This window comes from Palaemon carinicauda, chromosome 24 (genome assembly GCF_036898095.1).
Source record: "Palaemon carinicauda isolate YSFRI2023 chromosome 24, ASM3689809v2, whole genome shotgun sequence".
Taxonomy (NCBI): Eukaryota; Metazoa; Arthropoda; class Malacostraca; order Decapoda; family Palaemonidae; genus Palaemon; species Palaemon carinicauda.
The window spans coordinates 20,395,878-20,421,524 of record NC_090748.1 but is presented as its reverse complement, the minus strand read 5'-3'; the positions used below and the strand labels follow the sequence as shown (position 1 = coordinate 20,421,524).

Below are 25,647 nucleotides of genomic sequence, written 5' to 3'. Positions count from 1 at the left end.
AGCGAAAAATCTATTTTTGGGTGAGATAGCCATGACTTCCTGATGGAAGGTTCCTTTAATAGCTTCCTAAGGGTATATTTGACTACAGTAGATATTCCCAGAGAATTAAACTAAAGGTTTCACAGAATTCTAACTTCTGGCGCGAGTACCCATAAGGTTTCCCTTTAGGATATCGTATAATAACAGGGGACATATGCTTGACACGCCACATAGCTATCTGCACCCCACATAGCGTTTACGCTTCGAGGGGGAAGGGTGGTAATTATGGGAGGAGCCGTTCCAAAACTCTCCTCCTACGCTACTGTTATGGTACCTAGCGATGTAAAAAAACGGCCGCCATATTGGCTGACGTCACATCCGCCCGCGCCAAACTCCATTCCTTCCGGCGTATCTGCCAGCCTCCAAGATACAATAAGAAAGGGAGGGGCTTGACAGGCCAGAATAGAGAACTAGCGCGGGTCCATTAGGACGTCATGGCTATCTCACCCAAGAATAGATTTTTCGCTTCACTCAAAATCCGTTTTTTGGGCTCAAGCCATGACGTGCTGATGGAAGTGTATCGTGGATTTTTTCCCAATTTAATAGTGCCTTCGACTTCCAAACAATATTCCTTTGGTCTGATGACCGTAGAGACCGTGACATCTCCGTTACATGTCACTACCAATGGCATAAGCTATGACATGGCTTCCTGCCCCCCTGGCAGGGAAGTCCTAACTGGACAATAGGAACATCTTGAAGTAACCTGGGGAAGAAGACTTGCCCGTAGACGAGGGTCTTGTCTGTCTTGCAGACAGATCATGAAAGTTAAGTACTTGTGTAGGAACAAATATTTCACTTTTCTAGGTGAGTATCTCCAACAGGAGCAGTATTATAAAATAAATTATGTTAAAGGTAAAATTAGGATCAATAAAACTATAACAGTAGTATATTTGGTTATAGTAGGGCGAAATAAGAAGCAATTAATAGGGAAATTTCAATGTATTTGGAAATATTCGCAATAATATGAAATAGAATAAACAATTTTAAAATCAAATTATTGGATAACAAACATAGACTGGAGATTGTATAAGATAAGGTGGGAAATCTGAAAAGAAGAACTTGTCAAAACACACATAAGTTCCGGTGGAACTAGATAGTCTTTGAAAATCTGAAATACACTTCATGTCCAATAAACATGTGGCACACGTGTTCAAGTCTATGTTACTTCACCTTATGGAAGAACAGTCTCTAATGACACTAAGTGGCACTTAAATCACTATGTATCGCACTAGGGTCAACACAGGCACCCGTTGAGTTAATGTCCAGAAATAACTCACTGTCTTTCGCAGCACTAAGCGGCAGGTTTCAGTACACTAGCTGCAGCTACCACAAAACGCTTAATTTCATGCACCTGCTTCGCATAGTGTTTGAAAAACACTCTAGATCTAGAGGATTTCCAGCCTGTGAAGGATCGGAGGCTCTCGAAATCCATACTTTGGAAGAAATTAAGGGAAGAGGCGACTTTTCTGGGATCATGACCTGTGGGTGTACTGTCAGGATCTGCTCTGCGAATAAAGTAGGTGATCTTCGCCCGTAGTTGTTTGAGTGATAAATTGCTTCCCGACGTTTCGCCTTTAAAGAGTTGTCCTCTGCCAAAGTCTGAAGTTCTTCGAAGATAGACCTTTAGACTCTCCACTGGGCATAGAGAGAGATCTTCCTTCAGAGGGCAGATTCTCCAGGGGCCCCACCTCTTAGTAGAGAGTTCATTCTTTGCCAGAAACGTTGGGTCAGGGAAGAGGGTAAGTTCCCCTGTTTTGGCAAACTGTATCTGGCCCTCTTCTCTAGATAAGGCCACTATTTCACTGACACATGCTCCCGAGGCGAGAGCAAAAAGGAAAATCACTTTTTGAGTCATGTCTTTCAGAGGGCAAGATTCATTGTCCAGGCTAGAGGCAAAATGAAGCACCTTGTCGAGAGACCAGAAAATAGGTCTCGGAGGAGGTGCAGGACGGAGTCTAGCACATGCTTTCGGAATTTTGTTAAAGATTTCATTGGACAGGTCAATCTGGAAGGCATAGAGTAATGGTCTTGTCAAGGCCGATTTACAAGTGGAAATCGTGTTGGCTGCAAGGCCTTGTCCATGAAGGTGAATGAGGAAGGACTTACAAAAATCCATAGAGATTTCTGTAGGATTCTTTGCCTTGACAAAGGACACCCACTTCTTCCAGGAAGACTCATATTGCCTTCTGGTAGACTTTGTTCTGTATTCCTCTAGGAAGTCCAGACATTTCTTCAAAATTCCAAACCTCTTCACGGCTAGGGAGAGAAAATCATTAGATGAAGATCTCGGGTTTTCCTTGATGAAGCGAAGACAGTCGACTTCTGAACCTGCTGGGAGAGAACTGGGTCCAGCAGAGGGATTATCTTAGGCTTCAGTTCCAGGATTAGAGGGAACCAATTGCTCCTCGGCCACATGGGAGCCAGTAGGGCTGCCGTTCCCTTGAAGGTTCTCAGCTTGGTGAGGACTTTCAGCAGAAGGTTGGGTGGAGGGAACAGGTAGATCTTGGTCCATTTGTTCCAATCCAGGTACATGGCGTCCACCTCTTCCGCCTTGGGGTCCTCGTATGGGACCACGTAAAGAGGAAGTTGGTTGTTGTCGCTCGTCGCGAAGAGGTCGATCTGCAGTTCCGGGACTTGATGGGAGATGAAGGAGAATGATCTTGCGTCTAGGGACCATTCCGACTTGTCCGTGATAGAGCGTCCGCTGTCATGTTGCGGAATCCTTGTAGGTGAACTTCCGAGAGGTGCCATCTCTTCCTGTCCGCAAGTCGGAAGATGGGTAATAGCACCTGGTTGAGATGGGGCGATCGTGAGCCCTGACGATTGAGACATCCGACCACAACGGCGCTGTCCAGAGTGAGACGGATGTGGATCGAAGGACGAGGAGACAGTTTCTTCAGAGTGAGAAGAACCGCCATGGCCTCCAAGATGTTGATGTGAAACTTCTTGAATAGGGGAGACCATGTTCCTTGAACTTGTTGCTGGTGGGAGTGACCCCCCCATTCTTCCAGTGAGGCATCCATGTGAATGGTGACCGACGGAGTTGTTGGTTGAAGAGGAACGGATCTTCTCAGGTTCTTTGCCTCCGACCAGGGCTTTAAGTGTGAGCGAAGCCTGGTTGGCAGAGGTCTCTTGAGATCTCTTCGAGCGATGGATGCGTTTCTTCTCCAGACTCCCGATGCATCCTTTAGCTGTGCTTTTAGCACTGGGTCTGTCACCGAGGCGAACTGGAGGGAGCCGAGTACTCGTTCCTGTTGTCGTCTTGAGATCCATTTGGATTTTAGAAGTCTCTTGACAGATCCCGCTATTTCCTTCCTTTTCTTCAGAGGGACGGAGAGACGGTGTGACTGAAGATTCCAATGGATCCCCAGCCATTGAAACTTCTGAGCTGGAGACAGTCGAGACTTTTTGGTGTTGATTTTGAAACCAAGATGTTCCAGGAATTGGGTCACCTTTTTGCAGGCACGCGAGCATTCTTCTGGCGATGTCGCCCAGATCAGTCAATTGTCCAGGTAAGCCATCACCTGGAAGCCTTGAAGGCGTAGCTGTTGGACGATCGTGTCTGCGAGCTTCGTGAAGATTCTTGGGGCCACGTTTAGGCCGAAGGGCATGGCCCTGAAGGCATAATGTCTTCGTTGAAGCTTGAATCCTAGGTAGGAGGAAGTCTGGTGATTCATTGGAATGTGCCAATAGGCATCCGCCAGGTCTATTGAGACTGTGTAAGCCTTGTGAGGCAGAAGGGCCCTTATATGTTGAAGTGTCAGCATCTTGAATTTGTTGTTCGCAATGAACTTGTTGAGAGGGGACAAGTCCAGAATGACTCTGAGTTTGTATGAGTCCTTCTTGGGAATGCAAAACAGTCTTCCCTGGAATCTGGTGAACTTTACTCTCTTGATCACCTTCTTGTTCCGACATCCTTTCCACCTCGCCGAGGTGGCACTCTTGGAGAGCGGCCGAAACGTCCGGCTCGACCGTCAGTTGGACGCAAGGGATCTCGCCCTTGGGGATGACGGCATCTGCAGACGCCTTGGGAAAGAGCATGGCTCTCATCTTTTTGTTTGGGAGATAGGGCCCTGTGGCGTTTTTCTGAAACCCGCGCCCCCACTTGCGCAGAGTCTCTCGGGCATTGTCCCTAGTCTCCGCAGACGGAGGGTTGTCAAACGCCTCATCAAGCAGTTTCTTGCACACCGTGCAGACCTGCGGATCCCAATAACGAAGGTTCCCCTTCACGATTGAGCAGCCGGCGTAAGATCGACACGCCCAGTGGCCGTAAAAGTCAGGGCGACGAACACAGCAGAAGGCGCTCTCACACTTCACATACTCCTCCTGTAAAAGAAAGAGGAAATGAGTAATTGAAAGTCAATAAAAACATGACTTACTTAAATCTTAGATTAGGACTAAGTTTAATAACTTATATAATATAAGATTCCATTATGGATAAGCTTAGGATAGTAAGCTAGAAAGGAAGGTAGGGAAGACACATACTTGTGCATCCCGCCCAGCCAATTGCCGTGACCCCACACTAACTAATTCGAGAGGGCCGTATGTGCCTTGGGAGGAAGAGGAACATCCATGGTGGATGAGCCAAGCTTAGTCTTCCTCAAAGAAATTAGGAACAGTGGGAGGGGAAAGCTGAAATCATTCAGATAAGGGAGAAGGAGGGATAAGCTAATCCCCCTAAACGGATTAGGTCCCGGCAAGAGACTGCACATGAATGCACAGAATATGCTGAAAGATTTTTTACTGTACAACTATACACAATAGTTTTCAGTTTAGGGTATAACTATACCATAAGAGCACTGGCTATTATCCATAGCTGCACAATAAACCCTGCCGGCACTGGGCCGGCCGGGGGAAGGAGTGACTGTCCACTGTAAGGTACATTGAGTGTCGCTGGCAGCCTGGAGGCATGCTGGGAGCCCGACTAGCGCCGGCGGACCTCCATTGAGGAAGGACCCTTCAAAGCCATCAGTCTATGTGGCAGGGAGAGAGGGTGACACTATAGGGTGATGGCAGGTTGCCGGCAAGCCGGCGGCTCCGACACCCGACAAGCAACCGGCAACGGCATACCGACAAGGATAACGACACGACACTGGTACCAGTAGTGGGATCGCCGGCGGGCCCCGGCAGCCAACCGACAGTGGTACACCGACACTGTCAGCATTCAATGAGACAGGTAGGATGTCGGAGACACTGACGGCAAGCGCCGGTAGGGAGGGGGCGGCAGTGGACAAGCACTGAGAGAGAGAGAGAAAGACTAGGAGGGAAAGGGGGGAGGGTAACCCAGTACCCAACCCCTTCTACCTCCAGAAGAAGTGTTCAAATGAAAGGGAGGGTTTGACCTTTCATCCGGCGGCAAGAGGCCGGTCGACGGCCATGTTGCCAATGGCGGCCCAAGAGAGGGCCGAAGAACACTCAAGAGGGAAGGTCCTCCGCCGGCAGACTGACCGACAGTAGCTATCCCATAGTTCGACTATATGCGGGAAGCGTAGCAGTACGGACTAACCAACAAGGGGATCAGGCCGGATCTACAATCCGCCGGCACGCGGTGAAGTTGTAGGACGGCGGACAGGGGTGTGATGGCTAGCCAACACAAAGGGATAGAGTGGGGAGGGGAAGAGGGTCCTGAGGGGAAGTGTAGGGGGGGGGGGCGAAGTCCCACCCTGCACACCCATGGGTAGGGGGTTCTGTTCAGGGCCAGCCTGTCTAGGTAGGAAGAGTACATTCTCCAGCCTAGGGTAGGTTAGCCCAGAGTAGGTACAGCACTAGTGTCCCGTCCTAAACTATAAAGAAACAGAACTCCCTTAGGCTGTCTAACCTGGGCTAGGAGAACTAGTCTCCCAGGCCAGGAAAAGATGGGGTAGGACAAGTCGCTAGGCCACAGGGAGGAAGGGTCGTAACCCAACCAAGTGTGGACTAGGGGGAAGGGCTAAGCTCTCCCACCTTCGCTCTCCAGCTAGGACCAGAAGAGGAGTACATTCCCCTAAAGGAAGGTTGGAAGCGAACGACTGATACTCTGAGGTCCTGTCCCAAGCTCAAAGCACACGGCCTATGGCAAGGAGAAGGGACAGAGGGGTCTTAGCCTAACCTACTCGGATGTATCGAGGATAGGGAGGTTAGGATGTAGCCTAGGCTACCTCAGAGGGAGGAGATTATCTTGGGTCAGGTAACCGGAGGGGGGGGGGGGTGAGGAAGTATATAAGAGCCCTAGCGTAGGTTAGGTGCGAGGGAGACGACTACCAATATCATCAAACCCTTATATACTCCCCAGAAGGCGAAAAAACATATGTGCAATCATTGAATCTTTTATGTATAAATGCCTGAATCTTCATTTCAATATTTAACACTAGGAACACTTATTATATCATGCAAGAAGTAAACATGAACACTTAGGCTATCGAGCATAGGGGCTAGGCCAGCAGGCTAGCTTAGGGTTTGGCTAACTATGATTGCCGAAAATGAATACTAACGGCATAATATAACTAATTCCTAGCAATGAAGACTAAATAACTAATATAATCATTAGTTAAAAGACCAGGAACGCTGTTCTGGCTAACTAAATAAAGCATGCGAGGCGAGCAGCAGCGTCTCAACATGACGCCTCCGGTCGGGGCACAGCTCCATCACAAAACACAAGATTTAAAGGAAATTATTCGTTACTTTACGGCTGGAGCTTATTTATACAAGACAAGAGTATGGTACTCAACTTTCCAGAAGAAGGCGAGGCTGAAGATTGCGACATAATGCTGAAAATAGCGAACACTGGGAAAAACACAGCTGGTAGGATACGCTACGAATAAAGGAATGGAGTTTGGCGCGGGCGGATGTGACGTCAGCCAATATGGCGGCCGTTTATTTACATCGCTAGGCACCATAACAGTAGCGTAGGAGGAGAATTTTGGAACGGCTCCTCCCATAATTGCCACCCTTCCCCCTCGAAGCGTAAATGCTATGTGGGGTGCAGATAGCTATGTGGCGTGTCAAGCATACGTCCCCTGTTATTATACGATATCCTAAAGGGAAACCTTATGGGTACTCACGCCAGAAGTTAGAATTCTGTGAAACCTTTAGTTTAATTCCCTGGGAATATCTACTGTAGTCAAATATACCCTTAGGAAGCTACTGAAGGAACCTTCCATCAGCACGTCATGGCTTGAGCCCAAAAAAGAGTTTATGTAATGTTTTCTCCATATTTCCCAGTCTCTTTTTTCAATTCTGCATCCTTACCAACGTCAGCCTTGGATCCAGCCACTTTATCCCCCCCCCATACCAAGAGAATTGATGGCAGTATCAAGATCTCTGAGTAAGCTTCAATTCATTGTTCTTCTGATAAATAGAATTTTATATTGTTTATATTTATTCAGTTTATTAGGTGAATACTTGAAGATCATCAAAAATAAAATAAAATATATGTGCAGTACATAAGAGTAAAAGATGAAATCATACTTTTTAATTGTTTGTAATGATAAATACTTATCATCTGAAATAAAAAAACAATACTTGTATATGTGTATTACATGAGTATTAAATGGAATCATTCATTTTAATGTTTGCAAAAATAAGTACTTGATCATCTGTAATAAATAAATATATGTGTAGTACATGAGAGTATACAGGTATCTCTTGACTTAAAGTCGTGTTTAGTCCCGACACACAGGTTGCAACCCGATATGGTCGTGAGTCTGCTTATGTTGAATTATCATAAGTAGGTAATGCAGTGTCATGAGACTATAATCATCTTATCGTCACATATTATTATTAAAAATTTTTGTTTCCTTGAAAATGTGTCAATTAGATACGACACAATATAACTTTATGCTCCACATAAATATGTTATGGTGGCGATCAGCTGATCTTAAGCTGATGCTAGTGTATCGAGAATTTGAACACATACTAATGACAAATCACTCTCTCTCTCTCTCTCTCTCTCTCTCTCTCTCTCTCTCTCTCTCTCTCTCTCTCTCTCTCTCTCTCCCCCTCTCTCTCTCTCTCTCTCTCTCTCTCTCTCTCTCTCTCTCTCTCTCTCTAGTCCCGTACATACATATGTTTAGGAGAAGAAACAAAAATCTTTGTTTCTTTACAAATTTTCTATTAAATACTACATACAAAATAAACTTATACTTAGCTTAAATCAATGTTTTATTGTTGGCTAAGGCTTAAACCATGGCATTTGATTTCATGAGCTGATCTCCAGTTTTAGCTGAGAACATTATTCAATTCTCAAAAATTTATGATTTTTAAAAAGTTAAGTATGCTTCATTAAAGCATTTTTGTATTCCTTTTTTTTTTTATTTTAAATCAATTTTAACAATCAATTAGACTTTTTACTTTTGGCTGTGATCACTTGATCTCAAGCTGCTGCTACTGTTTCAAAATAAGCACACATTATTATTATTATTATCATTATTACTTGCTAAGCTAAAAGCCTTGTTGGAAAATCAGGATGCTATAAGCTCGAAGGCTCCAACAGGGAAAATAGCCCAGTGAGGAAAGGAAATAAGGAAACTGCAATAGAAGTAATTAACAATTGAAATAAAATATTTTATGAATAGTAAAAACAGTAAAATGAATCTTTCATGTATGAACTATAAAAAAAAAACAAAAAACAAGAGGACAACAAATAAGATGGAATAGTGTGGCCTATTGTACGCTCAAGCAAGAGAACTCTAACCCAACAGTGAAAGAACATGGTACAGAGGCTATGGCATTATCCAAGACCAGAGAACAATGGTTTGATTTTAGAGTGTCCTCCTAGGAGAGCTGCTTACAGTAGCTAAAAAGTCTCTTTTACCCTTACCTAGAGGAAAGTAGCCACTGAACAATTAAATTGTAGTAGTTATCCCCTTGAGTGAGTAAGAATTGTTTGGTAATCTCAGTGTTGTCGGGTGTATGAGGACAGAGGAGAATATGTAAAGAATAGGCCAGACTATTCGGTGTATGTATAGGCAAAAGGAAAATGAGCCATAACCAGACGGGGATCCAATATACAGTATTACTATGTGGCCCGTCAAAGGACCCAATAACTCTCTCGCTGTAGTATCTCAATAGGTGGCTGTTGCTGTGGCCAACCTACTACCTACAAATGACATAGGGCAATGTTTGTATAATTTCTTAACTTATTAAAAACATGTTCATAATGAATATTACATCAGTACCAATATGTTATAGCATATCTTAGTTTTCATATATTTAATTTATAGTTATTATAGGTTGTCATAAATGCAATCTCTCTCTCTCTCTCTCTCTCTCTCTCTCTCTCTCTCTCTCTCTCTCTCTCTCTCTCTCTCTCTCATTACATACATATAAAAAAAATAAACAAAAATCTTTGATTCCTTACGATGTGTCCTATTAAATACTGCTCGCAAAATAAACTTAGACCTTGTCTAAGTCTATGATTGATTATAGACTAAAGGTTAAAACATGGCGTTGCGATGTCGTCAGCCAGTTTCTAGTTTAGCACACATTATCACATAAATATTCAAGATTTTATAAATGTTAATTGTGCTTTATTGAAGCATTTTTTATTTTTTTAAATTTCCGGTGCATTTTAATAATCGACATTTATTGACTTTTTTTACCTTTTGTTGTGATCAGCTGATTAAGCTGCCGCTATTGTATCGAGAATATGCGCACATGCAAATAACAAAGAGTATTGTTTATATAATGTGTTTATATAATACAGTAATTAGGAAAAATATAAATTATTTCCAAATTTGTCATTTGTTTTGGCACTATATACAAACTGTTCCACTCTTTACCGTGGAGACTCACCACTTGATGGGTGGAAGTGCAAAACCAACTGGTTAGTAACTGTCACCTTGCTAACTTTCACATATGTGAGAGACCTAATGGCTTGAGCAATTTGTATGAAGGTGTTAGAACTAAGCATTGGGACTTGACCAGGTAAGCATAGTATTGGAGATAAACTCCACACTTAACCTAGACATTGCCTGATTCTACCTCTCAAGCAGATCGAGGACTTAACAAATACAGTCCGATCTCACTTTTCGCGGGTTCATTTTTTGCTAATTCGTTTGTTCACGACACAGAGAATAGTATAACCTATTAAATAAAAAATCACATATTCGTGAGTTCGTGATAAGTACTCTTGTGTGGCAATGATTTCAAACAGCCCACACTCCATTTCACCTAGCTCGCTTCGTGCCACTTCACGCTCCTCGCGTGTGCATCTCCCGCTTCGTTCCTTTTTAAGCAGAATCGCATTTTCATGTTAAAAAGTCATGTATATGTATGCAGTAGACCATACTCCTGGACATTGTCTATATTTACAGGGTAATGTACTGTAGAGATGTGATTTCCTGCAATACTGCAAAAGAGAATGCATCAGGAGTTGTGCCATACTTCAAGATTGTTGTGTAGAACTTCGTACGAAAATGAATAGTGGTTTGCATAAAATATGTACACTTAGTTAACCTTAATTGCAGTATCATTGTATACTTATTGTACCGTACAGTATTACAGTAATGTGCGGTATGGTTTATTAACTTTATTTTATAGTACTGTACGTAAATTACTACATACACTGTACTCTACAATATGTAAATGTAGGCTACATGTGTGGTGAGTTGTCAAACAGTGCGAGTTGTCTGAAGGAAGACAGCGAATACTTATAGTACAGTTAAGCGGTACTATAGTGATAATGCTGTACAGTACATATATTACAGTAATATACACTACAGTATCAGTGAATGTTGTATTAGATTGGAACAACAGTGTTTTGCAGTAATAAGTGTCCCGCTAACTACTGTGGTATTGCGAACTGTACTGTACTGTATTGTAGCGTCAGTGTGTCCAGTACGTAGTGTACATGTGTGCACATGTACTGTAGACATACTGAAGTGTTTTCATTTAATTACAAAATACTTATACTGTGATAGAAACCAAATAAAACCAATATTAGGCAGTCCTTATTGTGTTCGTCGACCATGCATAGGCAATGGGCAGTGAGTTGGTAGTGTTAGGACTTATCCTATCCTAGGGCAACTAGTATTCTTGAATTCTTGCTCTTGAAGCCTGTCTCTGTTACCTAACTCCCGTAAAAAGCGAGGGCTGAGTGTATATTCATATATATCAGGTTACACAAGTGATAATGGTACCCACCTGGAGTCGAGGAGGTCAGCTTGCAGTGTTTCTGTGATGCTGAAACCCCAAGAGAGGGGAGAATTAAGAACAAACCAGTCACTCGCACACTTTCTCTAGGCTTAGTCCCGGGAAACATCTACCCTCAACCGATTGCTACTCGTCCTACAAGGGAGCGTAGGTGTTTCTGACCACGTTTTGTGCAGCTACCACAGAACCTAATAAGGTATCTAAGCTCCTGTGGGTTATGTCCTGCAGGTAGTGGGCTGTGAACGTAGTTTATTGTTTCCACACGCCTGCTTGTAATATCTCCGTCACTGAATACATCTTTTTGCACGCCAGGAATGTGCTAATACCCCAGATGTCATTAGCTCTGGTTCACAAACCAATGCAGTCACCAAACAGGATTATGTCTAAACCCAGAGCACAACGGTGGCCTGTGGTCATTCACTGTTCCAGTCATTATCCAAAATTTCATGTACATTATCCAGATAAAGTGTAAAATTATACTCATGGCCTCCCATGGAAGTTTTTTGCTATTGGTCCTTGCAAAAAATAAGCAATTGCACTGTTGTATAAGAAAAATATGAAATAGGATACTTGCTATGTAACAATTTTCTTCAACAAAATAATGATAGAGTTGTTACTTAAAAGAATAGATTTTAAAGGAAATTATAATGTTCAAACTTCAAGCTTACAGAAGAATAATGTTGAAAGTCAGGTCACTCTACTTAGTTACTGGCGATTGTTCATAGATGGAATTGTCTGTCATTATTATTATTACTAGCAAAACTGCAACCCTAGTTGGTAAAGCAGGATTCTATAGGCTGGGTCTTGATGGCTGACAGAAATATTTTATAGTCTTTTATTGTGAATAAACCAATTAATCTGAACGTATTAGATTCCTCCAGAAGGTTATTATCCTATGACAGATCACATTACTGTACTTTGGATTACATCTCAATAGTTTGTATTGAAAATACAGATTATTATTCCTAATATTGCTCTCTGATAAAATTAATTTTTTACAATAATTTTCTATTTTATAGGTTGGATATACTACTCCTGGAGAGCGTTCAAGATCAACAGTTTACTGTACTGATGTAGCTAAAATGTGTAGTATGCCTGTCATCCATGTTAATGGTGATCATCCTGAGGTAAGTCTTTTTTAGATATCTTTGATTTTGGTATGTTGTTTATAAGTTTTGGTCAATGCAAAACCATCTCTCATTTATGCATAATCACATATTTATTTTTTACAGTATATTAGATGTAAATGGCTTTTGAAGAGAATATTTCACAATTGGATGCATGTCTATATAAGTTTTTATTTGGGCTTCAAACTGCTCTGGTTTTATTTTCAGTTTTATATTGAAGTGAAGATAGTCTTAAATACATCAGTGATAGGATTTTCATCGCTTCTATTGTCCACATTCTTGAAATAAAAAATTTAATCCTTGTGAAGATTGAATCTGGAAATATATCCATGAACCTTCACTAATGTTCATATTGCTTTATCCCCATAGCTTACTCAATATTGATACTGGCCTAAAAAAACTGTAAATTTCTTGTTTTTTTCCTTTCAAGAGGGCATACCTCTCACCCACCAAAGTAACATCAGGTGGTCAAAATTAACCTAATTCAGTCTACCATTGTGTTATACTCAACATACTTTTTTTTCTTACCCATGTAGGTGTGTCTTATACTGCCACATGCATCCATGCAAGAAATGGAATGAAGGGGGACAAATTAAAATTGTATATTCTTTAAAATCTTGTATAATAAAGATATACAGACATCAATGTGAAAGCAGCAGGAAGCAGATCCATGCTTGTCACAACAGTAACCACTGAACAACGACTGACTATGCACATGGTGGAAAGAAAAGCAATGTTGGCACATATAATTACATTGTTGCCACGATGCATAATGAAATAGTGGTCTTACAGTACCTGCAATGTGAGAAGATAAAGGGAAACATAAATATAATTCTTCTACAAAATAATAATAAAGTGAATGTACTTAAATACTCTTAAACTGTAGGTAATTTTAGTTCAATACAACATAATATTAGATATCTATACAACTCCCACCCCCTTACCACTCGTAAAACTGTCTTGCGCGGAACACGAACTCCTTTGAGCTCGTCGAAGTGAATAACAAGGGGCATTGGAAAGTTGAAATGACAGCTCTTACTTGACCCGAAGCAAGGCAACACAGGGACTTGTGGAGAGGTGTCATCTCTCACTGGGTGTAAATGTCTTCGGTTTCAAAACCATGACCAACCACTGGGAAGGCGTACTTCGTACTATCTTAACCTTTTGTGGCCCATCACAGTGTCAACCTTGTCTCGTACTATCTTAACCTTTTGTGGCCCATCACAGTGTCAACCTTGTCCCAGCGCAGTGTCGTGGTGTCTTGTATCCTAACCCGTAATGAGTTTCTGTATCCGTAAGGAAACGAGAACCAGACTGAATGAGATGCACCTGATCGTGGCTGCTATCTTGGAGTAGGGCATAGCCGAGACCGTATAGGTGTGAGGCATCTTTCTGCAGAACCACAGGCGAGGCAAGATTAAAAGGTGCTAGGACAGGTTGGGAAGTCAGAGCTGTCTTGACTCTCTTAAATTCTTGCTCATAGTTGGACGTCCAATGTAATGAGCATTTGGGTCTCATAAGTGGACGTAGGAGCTGTGCTGCTGCTGCAATGTTTGGAGTGAAATCGGCGAGTCGATTGACGAGACCCATAAATGACCTGATGTCTGTGACATTAGATGGTGTAGGGAAGTCACATATAGCTGATACCTTGTCGGGTCTCCTGCAATACCATTTGAGGATAAGACATAAAATAACCACAAAATTAACTTTAGGGGCAGCTACAGTGAATTTCTCCTTGTTGAGGGTAATGTCATATTGACGGCACCTGGTCAGCATTTGGCGCACGTGTTGTAGGTGGGAAGAGAGATCCTCATTGGAAAAGAGGATATCATCTACAATTTTCACACAGTTTGGGATACCTTGTAGTGCCGTATCTCCACGGAGGCAGTATTCATCACCTGTTGCCTAAAATCCCATTGGGCAACGGCAGTGCTAGAATATTGCGTATGGATTTATGTATACTGTAAACGTGGTCAGGTGGCAGTCCTTTCTGCCAACTCCATTTGCTGATTGCCATGCAGGGCATCTGCTGTGGTGAAATACATTGCAGTTGGAGAAATGTTGTGGACGACATCATGGGGCAGGCTACCTGAGAATTTAGATGGATGTGATCCAAAGTGATGCACACACCTTTGTCTTTGGGTACCAAGACCATGGGATGGCACTGTTCAGAGAGTTCGTCACTTGGTGGTCTGATTCCTTGTTGCAATAATGAGTCAAGTTCTTCTTTTACTTGACCTCTGATGGAAAATAGTCCTTAATAGCCGTGGGTGACCTCATGGTGGAGGTAGGAAACAGCGCATCTGTTGACGTGAGTTACCTTGAGAATGGCCTTTGGAAAGTCCGGTGACACTATGGCAAGGGCTCGGTAATGTTCACAGGAGAGGGGCAGTCTGGATATTCTCCTGAACATGTATAGTTGCTGAGCAAGACTTGTTGCCAAGACGAAGTATTAGCCTGGAAGTATCCTACAGCCGATGTCATGGCGGATCCATCTGCTGTCATGGGTGGAGGTAAAAGGCTTGTCTGAGGTATGCAGAGGTCATCCAAATTATGGTATCAATCACTGTGATGTCTGCTCCTGTATCAGGGATTAGCAGGAGATGTGATGATATATCACCGAGTGACAGGGAGACAGTGACTGGTGTGTGGGACTCACTACCCAAGTTGTCACCCACGAAACGGCAGCTGGTATTCGACTTAGTAGTAGGTGGTGAGGCTGTATACCCAGTCTGTCTTTTCTTGGTAGAACTCAAAATGTCCTTATTTTTGGCAGGTATTGCACTGAGCTTCCAGTAGGCCATTTCTGAGAGCGGGGCCAATGACCCATGCATCCGCAGTTATTGCATGATGCACCCATGGCTGGGCATTGTCAGAATCATGCTTGCCAGAGCAATATTGACAATATTGACAATATTATTAGGTGACTGATGAGAACGTTGGTCGGGAGATCGATGAGAAGCCCTCTTCTGTAGACGCTGGTTCCTCTTGTACATAGATACTGCAATGACCTGACTTGGGAAAGATGCAATGGCTTATGCAGTCGCACGTGTAGATTCGTCGGAGTGGCAGTATGTCACAAACTCTGCAAGGGTAGATGAGGGTTGGAGGGGTATAAGGCATTGTATTTAACTCTTTGCTCCCTCACACCCTTCAAAATTACCATCTGCAATTGCCATTCAGTGTAGGAGGTGGGGTTGCCAGTGCATAAGACCACTTCATCGGCGAGATCCTTGAGGTTTGCGTAGTAGTCTGCAAACCATTTCCCGACACCCTGTTAGCGGAACAACAATTCCCTGTGTCATAAGGCTTCATTTCTGATGCTTCGAAAGTGCTTTTGCAGTGTATCCAACACCTCTGAAGGGGAAAGTGATGGGTTGGGAGGGATGCCCAGTGTATGCATAAGCAGGCACTGGACATCAAGGGAGATGCAAGTCCTCAGTTGGTGTAGCTGGTAGGTTTGACATAATCCATCAAGTCCAACTAATGCTGCATAGTCCTAAAAACTGAGTCTCCATTGGCGAAATGCTTGCTACGTTACATCAAACAAAGCAAAAAGGAAAAGCACGAGCATAAAGTACAGCATGGAGCAGTCGTAAACACGTCTGCCTGCTACGGCAACCAGGAGGTGAGTGGAACTGTGTTGCTTACTCAGCTGCTCCTCTCCAGTGAGGGTGGGATAGCTGGTAACTATACAATGTTACCAGAATCCCACAACTTCTTTCATTCTGGTTATAAATAAATGACTTAGAGTAAACCCGTGCAGATGATGAGGCTTTGTATTCACGTAGGAACAAATAAAAATTGTAAATATGTAATCGAGCAGACAAAGAAATATGAAGAACATCTCTGAGAAAGACATGCAACAAATGCTTATTTATGTTAACATAGAGAAAATAAAAAACTGATAATCATTCGAACTCAGGAAATTATAGAAAATTGTGGTGTTACTATATACAGTACTATATGGGATACTAAATAAATATAATTCCCTCAAATTCTTGAATAAAGAGTAAATGAATAGGTAAAGTGAGACACAGGAATCCCTGGCACACCTTGCTCTGAATAATTGCACCCTGTCATACCCTTACTTTCTGGTAAGTAACCAAACATATAGTGTAGAGAGAGACGCTAGGCAGGCTAAACACTGGAAATCTCCATGCAGTAAGAGTGCGGCTTGGTGTACTTTCACAAAGTGAGATGTACCAGAGATTCCTGTGTCCAGCTGTACCTAGGGTTGGGGTAGCCTATTGGAATCTCTGCCTGGCAATCTGCAGGACCGGAGTACGAGACCTGCTCAAGCTTGATACTGTAGTTTATTGCAGTGTATGCAACTTCACCATATCTGTGAGCTGAGGATGGGGGTTGCATGTTTGGAGAATCCTATACATCTACCTGCTGAGTTAACAGCCATTGCCTGGTCCTAGCGAAGTGGGAGAGGGGGTGTGATCGATGATTATGTGCATTCATGGTCAGTCTCTTGGGTATTGTTTTGCCTGGGCATTGTCACTTTCCCTTACCTCTGGCATCCATGAACAACGAAAGAAATGGGTTGCTTATGGAACTGGATACTCTTGGATAAATATATAAAAATGTCTTTTTGACTGTAAAATTAATTGTTTTCATTGAGATAAATATTTGAAACATGGTATATACAGGTTCTCCTAACCAAAAATGCAATAATCAGAATTAAAAAAATTCCAAGTAGGGGTTGTGAGTCGTGATTCTTAATAGCAAATATGCTTTTGAGAAATGCGTTTGGTTGGTTTCCTCTTCAATTGCACACAAAAATTGCCTTATTGAGAAAGTCTTTTGAAGATTTTCAGTGATCAATTTTTAAGAAAATATTTTAATTCTTTCATTCTACTTTCTTTCTAGTATTATTCTCCTGTCTGATCTTCAGCTACTGAATCTCATGTTAATTTATTGGAAAAAACTGCGGTCTATTAAATTCCTTATTCCTGATCTAGATAGTAATCTTTGGCACCATTGTTCAGTTCTTCATGCATGTTAAATAGGATTTCTCATAATTCTGACCATCCTTTGCATTCAGATCTCACCAAACTGTACCATCCTCTACATAGTACTAGGTTTGCAGTTAATTTCAATAGACATACCTTCTCCATCACAAGGCTCAACACTACACAGTATTCTAGAAATTTTATTCCTGCTGTAACCAGATTGTGGAATGATTTTCCTATTTAGGCAATTGAATCAGCAGAACTTCAGAAGTTCAAACTTGCAGCAAATGTTATGTTGAACAGGCTAACATAAATTGCTCTTGATTTTTTGTATATGACAGACCTATTTCAACATTGTTACTGATCTTAAGATATTTTAACTTTATTATTCAGAACTTCTCGTGTAGTTTATTTATTTCCTTATTTCCTTTATTCATTGAGCGTATATTTCCCTGTTGGAGGCCTTGGGCTTGTAGCATCCGGCTTTTTAAAATAGGGTTGCTGCTTACCTAGGGATAATAACAACTATAAAAGCACTCTGAGAGTGCAGACCTCCGCCATGGCAGCTTGCCTTTCCCAGAATCAATTTAGACCGGAGGCATACTGTATTTGAAGCCTGTGTGACAACTATGTGTGAACTTGGGGTTAAGGTTAGGGTTAATTCGGTCGACCTTTTGCTTGACCTTGACCTTCGACCTATGACTTTCAAAATTTAATCACTTCCACATCTTGACATAACAGTTAATTCCTGAAAGTTTCACCACTCAGTGAGTTAAATTGTGGCCAGGAAGTTGTTCACAAACAGAACAGACAAACGGGCAAAAACATCACCTCCTCCTAACTTCGTTGGCGTAGGTAATAATTGCTTCTGCCTGCTTTCAGATCTAAAAATTCTTATAAGATAAAATGTTTAATAGAAGTTTTTCTAATGACATCTTTGGAGAACCTAGTTATGACTGCACCAGAGAATAGATATCTGGCTGGTGAGAGGTATTAAAGTACAATATTATTCGGAAAACTGCAGACATTAAGAGTAATGTTTCTAATTGGTTTTGTAGGGTTAGGTTATCCAATTGTCCTTTGTCCAAATACATATCTTTTCTGGTTAGAATATTGGTCACAGAGTTGCTTCCAAGTCAGAGGAAAGCTTTTGAAGCAAAATTTCATGATATTAAGGGTATTCTGTCTTTGAAAAAAGTTTTTGCTTGCAGATCTGAGCTTACCAAATCGGTGTTCACTAAATATTATCTTTAAAAATCCTAATTCTTTTATAAACTTACTATCCTTTAGTTACCATAATGGCAGGAGTGGGTTTTCTTTTAGTATCATAAATGGATAAATTTAATTAGTTTTAGAGGTATTTAGCAGGAGATTAGTTTTGATGTCAAGACTGAATTACTTGGACTTTCTCCACCTAATGTCACTTTGGTCGGCAAGAGTCGTGGCCCAAAAGGGAGGAACGGGAAATTTTTAGTATTTCAGGGGTAGCATTGATAAGTATAGCAATAAAAAAATTTATTAGAGTTAAATTTTTTATTGGTTCAAAAATATACTTGAATTGTGTTTAATTCTAAGTCTGTTAGACAGAACATGCTTTTTTATTTAATAATTTCTGCCAGTAAATGACAATATTAAATTTTCTCTAGCCAAAATTCTAGAGAAAAAGCAATGTGAACATCAGGTGAGCATATAAATAATATTTTTTGTTTTATTAGAATTCCGTTTTTCTCTAGGCAGTTGTTAAAGCTACCCGTTTAGCTGTGAAGTATCAGAGGAAATTCCGTCGAGATGTTTTTGTAGATTTGCTGTGCTGGAGACGCTGGGGTCACAATGAACTTGATAACCCGCGGTTTACCAATCCTTCGATGTATACAAATATTGATATGAGAAGGTTAGTGTGTATAGTATGTTTCTTTTCAGTGCTTTATAATCATTTGTATCTTTTTGCTATGAATTGTGTTACAGAATTTTAGTGAAAACATTTATTTTTACACTCGTGTGATGTTCATATTGCTTTTACTCAGTTGTGTCAACGTCTGCCCAAAAATAAAGATTTTCCGTTCTCTCCCCTTGCAAAATGCTTCCCCCTCTGGGAAACTTCACACAATCAGGTGGTTGTTGGCAGCTTGCTACTGTAGTTAATGATACAACCTATTACTTCTCATTTTTCAGTTTAGATTATCAATCTCTTGACATCATTGATTAGTAGGGTGGGGGTGAGGAGGGGCCAATAATTGAACACCAGGATAGTATAGAAATAATAAATCTTAACATTTAAATCCTGTTTATTTTTAACTCCCAGATGATCATATTGCTATTTCACACACATTGATGGGAGGTGGAATATTAAAGGAAAGAGACAGGAAAGTAACAATCCTTATTAATGAATTTTTCACCTTCTCAAGATTAGATTAAATGTTAACCAATTCTAACCACAAGTAAATTTGTAATCACTTGAGTTTCCTGGTTGAATTCCAAATCTATACAGTACCTGCTATTCACCTTTCAAAACTAAAGTCATTTATGGTGAATTACGTAAAACCTTGAAATTTATCATTAGAAAAATAAAGGTATTACTTAAATTAAGTATGTGCAAATAAATTGACAATGGTATTTGTTTACAAGACCACGCACTCCATGTACTGCCAAATTATGCAAAGCAATTGTTTTTCTCTATTAATTTTACATAATTTAAAACAATTTGCCACATGGGAAACAAGTTAAAATTATAAAAAATCTATAGAATTATAAAAAAAATACTATCCTGATTTCCTCACTGAAGAATCTGGAACTGACATCGTCAACATAGTCAAGGAAACAGAAGTTTGAGATGCCAGCGTACATTAGATATATATTCAAAATATATATTAAATTAAAAATGGAGTTTGTTCCGTAACCGAAATACAAACCACGCTATTTACAGAGGGTTTACCTTTCAGCGCAGCTGAAATGGCGAGCCATTAGAATTTAACGAGGGTGTATTACCCCCGCGCTAGTTAGCGGGGGGGGGGGGGGGGGGGTAGGGAGTGGTAGCTAGCTACCCCTCCCCCCCTCACACACAGATGAATGCTCACTTTCACTTTTGGCTCGGACTGTGACAGACGTCTCTGTCTTGGTCCTCTCTTGGCAGCCATTGTTTGTTTTGTCTTTACTTAATCGCTTACTTTTCTTTTTCTCAATATATATATAAACATGTTTTTCATGTTTGTATATATATTTGAGTATAGAAATCAGTAAGTTTCCTTTTCAGATTTGTTTGTGTAGTGTACGATATCTACGTGGTGTCCTCGGCAGTTTGGCCACCACGGCGTATTTTATGGGTGGCGATCGAGTTTGACTTCGGTCTTTCTCTCTCTCTCTCTCTTGAGGTCGTTCACCCTTTTACTACGTGTTACTACGCCCTTGTAGCTTCCTTTCCGTGTGGGGGGTTGCTACGCCGTACGTTTGTCTCAATTGGTTTATGAATCTAATTGTAGTTGTTTTTTTTTTCCCAGCTTGTAGAATGATTCCTTTCGGGGTTTTCGTTCTTTCTTTAGTGTTCATTCATTTTTAAATTACATAATTACATAGTTACATAATTATAATTGTTATAATTCTGTTTTGGTTACAGCTCTCCTTCCGTGAGTGTAAGTGGTTGTGAGGGCACGTGCCTGTTGTGTAATTCTTGTTTCCTTTCCCTCGGGATTCCTCTTCGGAGCCTTCCCGGGGGAATGAATGTGTACTAATAATTTTTGTTTTATTTCTTTTTTACAGTTACCGATCTAGTTCGTTTCTGTAATATGGCAATGGTGTGAGCTGTCTTGTTGAGGCCTGGGGATTCGGCTGTTGCTGCCTCCCCCCTTGTATTTTCGTCAGGGGCGTGTCTCCTTCTACTGGAAGTACTCCCGTGACGACGGACAGCTCTCCAGTTCATTTTAGAACTCTCAGGAGGCTTGCCTCCTTGGGCGGGTAACTTTCCTTCCGAGGGAAGTTTTTCCTGTCGAGGCTTGAGTTTTTTCTCTTTTGGGGGGTTCTTCTCTTGCCTTTTTTTCGTGCGACTATGCTCTTGGTGCTGAGCGGTCACACCTGCAGTTTCGCTCAAGGGGCTGGGCAACTGCAGGAGCTCCTCTTCGGAGGATTGCTCCTTTTAGGTCACTGGCTGACCAGTCTCTTCTACGAAGTGTTTCTCTTTCGTTCGCGAGAGAGTACACTCATAGAGACTCCTCTTCGGAGGATTCTTCTGCTGCTGTTGCTGTTGGCTTCCCTCGCCGTAAGGCCCACTGTCCGCCTCGTCGTAAGGGCCTCTCATCTCCCTATAAGGGTGCTAAGAGGCGCCTTTTTGAATCTCCGTTTGCAGCCTACAACTCCTTTTTCTTGATCTTCCGCCTTGGTGCAGATGGACAGCAGTCTGATCTCGTCTTGCGACGGGCAACGGTCTTCCCGACGGACAACGGTCTTCCGACAGACATCAGTCTCCCGGCGGACAGACAACGGTCTTCCGACGGACATCAGTCTCCCGACGGACAACGATCCCTTCGGGGCAAAGGGTTGCCTCCCACGGGGGTTCTTCCCTTGCGTGTCAGGGTTCCCCTGCGCGCCCTTCTGCTGTGTTCTCTTCTGCTCCTGCTCAGTGTTAGCGCATAGGCTCTCTCCTGCTCATCAGCGCTCTCCTGTTCATCAGCGCTCTCATGATGATCATCCCTGCTGTTCCTGTTGGTTCCTGTTACGCGCCCTGTGCGCCCACGTTCGCCCTCGCGATCTAGAACTTCGGTTCAGGTCTGGGTCAAAGACTCTTCTTCTATGTGCAGGCTTCCACGCGTTGCCTTCTGCTCATCAGTGATCATCAGCTCGCCAGCGATCATCAGCTCGCCAGCGATCATCAGCTCGCCAGCGATCATCAGGTGGCCAGCGATCACCTGTCTCTCGGCGATCTCTGGATCGCCCGCGTGTGTTACAGCCGGCACGCCAACATTCTCCAACACTTCTGAAGGAACATGGTTCGCCAGCTACTAGCTCACCTACGCATGTTGCTCGCCATCGCGCGATTGCCCACCTGCGGATGCTGCTCGCCATCGCGCAATCGCCCTCCTGCGGATGCTGCTCGCCATCGCGCGATCGCCCACCTGCGGATGCTGCTCGCCATCGCGCGACCGCCCACCTGCGGATGCTGCTCGCCATCGCGCGACCGCCCACCTGCGGATGCTGCTCGCCATCGCGCGACCGCCCACCTGCGGATGCTGCTCGCCATCGCGCGACCGCCCACCTGCGGATGCTGCTCGCCATCGCGCGACCGCCCACCTGCGGATGCTGCTCGCCATCGCGCGACCGCCCACCTGCGGATGCTGCTCGCCATCGCGCGACCGCCCACCTGCGCATGCTGCTCGCCATCGCGCGACCGCCCACCTGCGGATGCTGCTCGCCATCGCGCGACCGCCCACCTGCGCATGCTGCTCGCCATCGCGCGACCGCCCACCTGCGGATGCTGCTCGCCATCGCGCGACCGCCCACCTGCGCATGCTGCTCGCCATCGCGCGACCGCCCACCTGCGGATGCTGCTCGCCATCGCGCGACCGCCCACCTGCGCATGCTGCTCGCCATCGCGCGACCGCCCACCTGCGGATGCTGCTCGCCATCGCGCGACCGCCCACCTGCGCATGCTGCTCGCCATCGCGCGACCGCCCACCTGCGGATGCTGCTCGCCATCGCGCGACCGCCCACCTGCGCATGCTGCTCGCCATCGCGCGACCGCCCACCTGCGCATGCTGCTCGCCATCGCGCGACCGCCCACCTGCGCATGCTGCTTGCCATCGCTCGCCAACGCGTCGACATGCCACAACGTGCCATTGCCAACCTGCGCGTTAGCGCTCACCAGCTCACCACCAATCGCCTGTTGATCCATATCGCCAGCGGTCTTCCTCGCCCACGTGGCAGCGCGTTTCCTCGCCATCGCGCTAACGCTTGCGTTCGCCGCCTCGGACTCGCGCTCATTCACCTGCCCACCCTCGCGCCCGCGCGACCGCTCGCCTGCGTTCCTGCGCGACTGCTCGCCTGCTCGCCCGCGCGACCGTTCGCCCGCGCGACCGTTCGCCCGCGCGACCGTTCGCCCGCGCGACCGTTCGCCCGCGCGACCGTTCGCCCGCGCGACCGCTCGCCCGCGCGACCGCTCGCCCGCGCGACCGCTCGCCTGTGCGCCCGCGCGACCGCTCGCCTGTGCGCCCGCGCGACCGCTCGCCTGTGCGCCCGCGCGATCATTCGCCTGTGCGCCCACACGCCCACGTGCCTGCACATCTACGCTCATGGGCGTCCGCGCCCATGCTCTCCAATGTTCGCCCGCGCACGAACCGACGGTATTCCGTCGCGCGGACTGACGGAGTTCCGTCGCGCGAACCGACGGTGTTCCGTCGCGCGAACCGACGGTGTTCCGTCGCGCGAACCGACGGTGTTCCGTCGCGCGAACCGACGGTGTTCCGTCGCGCGAACCGACGGTGTCCCGTCGCGCGAACCGACGGTGTCCCGTCGCGCGAACCGACGGTGTCCCGTCGCGCGAACCGACGGTGTCCCGTCGCGCGAACCGACGGTGTCCCGTCGCGCGAACCGACGGTGTCCCGTCGCGCGAACCGACGGTGTCCCGTCGCGCGAACCGACGGTGTTCCGTCGCTCGAACCTACAGGGTTTCTTCGCACAAACGTCGGCTTAATTCTTGCAGTATCCATTGCTCGTCTATGGGTTATCGCTCGCCGACCACCAGCTCTCGCCTTTCCTACCACGCTCGCCCTCCTTCTGCGCTCCTTCGCTTACCTTCGTTTGCGTTTCTGCGTGACCGCGCATGGGCGCTTCCATGTTCGCCCACGCGCAAATCTTTGAATTACCATCGCGCGAGCTCCGGGGCGATTGCGACCACGATTCCCATTGGGGTTTTCGCAGCATGGCCAGCCTAGCGAGTTCTTCTGGAGCGTATTTCCAGAACACGGCCTCGCCCCCTAAACGCAGAGCATGGCATTTGCAAGAATAGGAAGAAACTTCAGGGAGGTCTGAGCAACATTCCTCTTTCCAGAACCTGGGTTAGCCCTTCTCCGTCATTCCCTGGAAGGATTTTTGGCGGGGGGGCTTTCCTTTCGAGATTTCTCCATCGGACAAGGGGTGACTGCTTACCCCTTCCTCTGGGGGCTTACCAGGTCCTTTCCCTCCTCGGTTACGGCCCGAGGTTTGGTTCAAGGAAGCTACAGGAAGATCATGGGTACTTTCCTCCTCTAGAGCTCAGGCACCTTGGCCTTTCGTCGTTAAGTATCTAATTTGCGGACAAGCTCGATGTTGTACCATCTGGACGCGCTGACTGAGGGCTTCCTTTGGGTGTCTCATCTGTGGAGGTCGACGACCTCAGACACCCTTCCATCCTTGAGAAGAGTTTGTTTGTGCCCAAGGACAGAGACTTAGACAGCGGCTGTGCGGAGGAAATCGACTTCCGTTTTCACTCCTCCAAGGTGCTTTCTTCCAGACTCTGCAGGGCTCCAGCGCCCTTTTCTTTCAACCACGTCGGCCTAAGTTATCGGCTACGACAACTGGGACAAGGTGTCCAATTGCAGTTTCCTCCTGTCAGGAACAGATGGCACGGGAGGCTCCCCCGGGGGGGCATAGTCCTAAAAGGAGCGGCAGAGTTCACGAACTCTAGGATGGCAGGTTTCTCGCTGGGAGGATGCTTAAGGTTACTCATCCGGATGACAGCTTCCCGATGCCCATTCCCGCACAATCTCTGTGATCAGCCAAGGATATCGCGCCTGCCGTCTCTGTCAGCGAATTCAGTGTCTCTGAACCTCTATGCCATAGCGTCGGCAAGAGTTGCCCGGTTGGGCAGAATGATCCATACCTTAGGCGAAGGTCCTCCATAGGATCATCGACGGCTTCACCCCCGGCCTCTTCAGTCGATCCTTTCTTGTAGGGAAGGGTCTGAGAGGGGAGTTCCGTAGTCGACCTCTCAGCCCTGATAAAGTTTGTCAAACAAACTTCGGCCAGCGTAGAACAGCAGAATCGATCAGACTGGTAACGAGGCGACAGGACTCCTTAAACATTGGTTCGGAAGGACGGGTACTTTCAGTTTCCATTCCATCCATCTTCCAGGGAGCTCGTGGAATTCAGCCTAAACTGCAAGTATTCCTGCTTATGATGCAGTTTGGCTATCCCGCCGTGGCATAGCAGGTTTTTTTCCCCAGAGAACTCTCCCTGCTTTCCTCATGGCCGCTCAGGTGCAGGCTTCCGCCTCCTCTGCTGTTTGGAGGGCTGGTCAACTCCGGTAGGCTCGGGTTCGACCTTCTTCAGCGCCGGGACAAGCTTCCGGATGCTTACCATGAGTGTGGGTTCATGGTCCTTTGCTTGGAGCCTTCTCTTCTCCTGCCTCAACATCTGGAGTATCTGGC

The 25,647-nt window shown here is 44.9% G+C and overlaps 1 protein-coding gene across 1 annotated transcript in view; it reads left to right on the top strand.

Annotated features, from left to right (window-relative positions):
- LOC137618107 (2-oxoadipate dehydrogenase complex component E1) overlaps positions 1-25,647 on the top strand; it is a 447,864-nt gene that overhangs the window by 315,342 nt on the left and 106,875 nt on the right. Inside the window, exons 8-9 of the mRNA XM_068348104.1 lie at positions 12,189-12,296; positions 18,991-19,148. Coding sequence (XP_068204205.1) covers positions 12,189-12,296; positions 18,991-19,148 — 266 coding nt within the window. The remainder of the gene's footprint in view (positions 1-12,188; positions 12,297-18,990; positions 19,149-25,647) is intronic.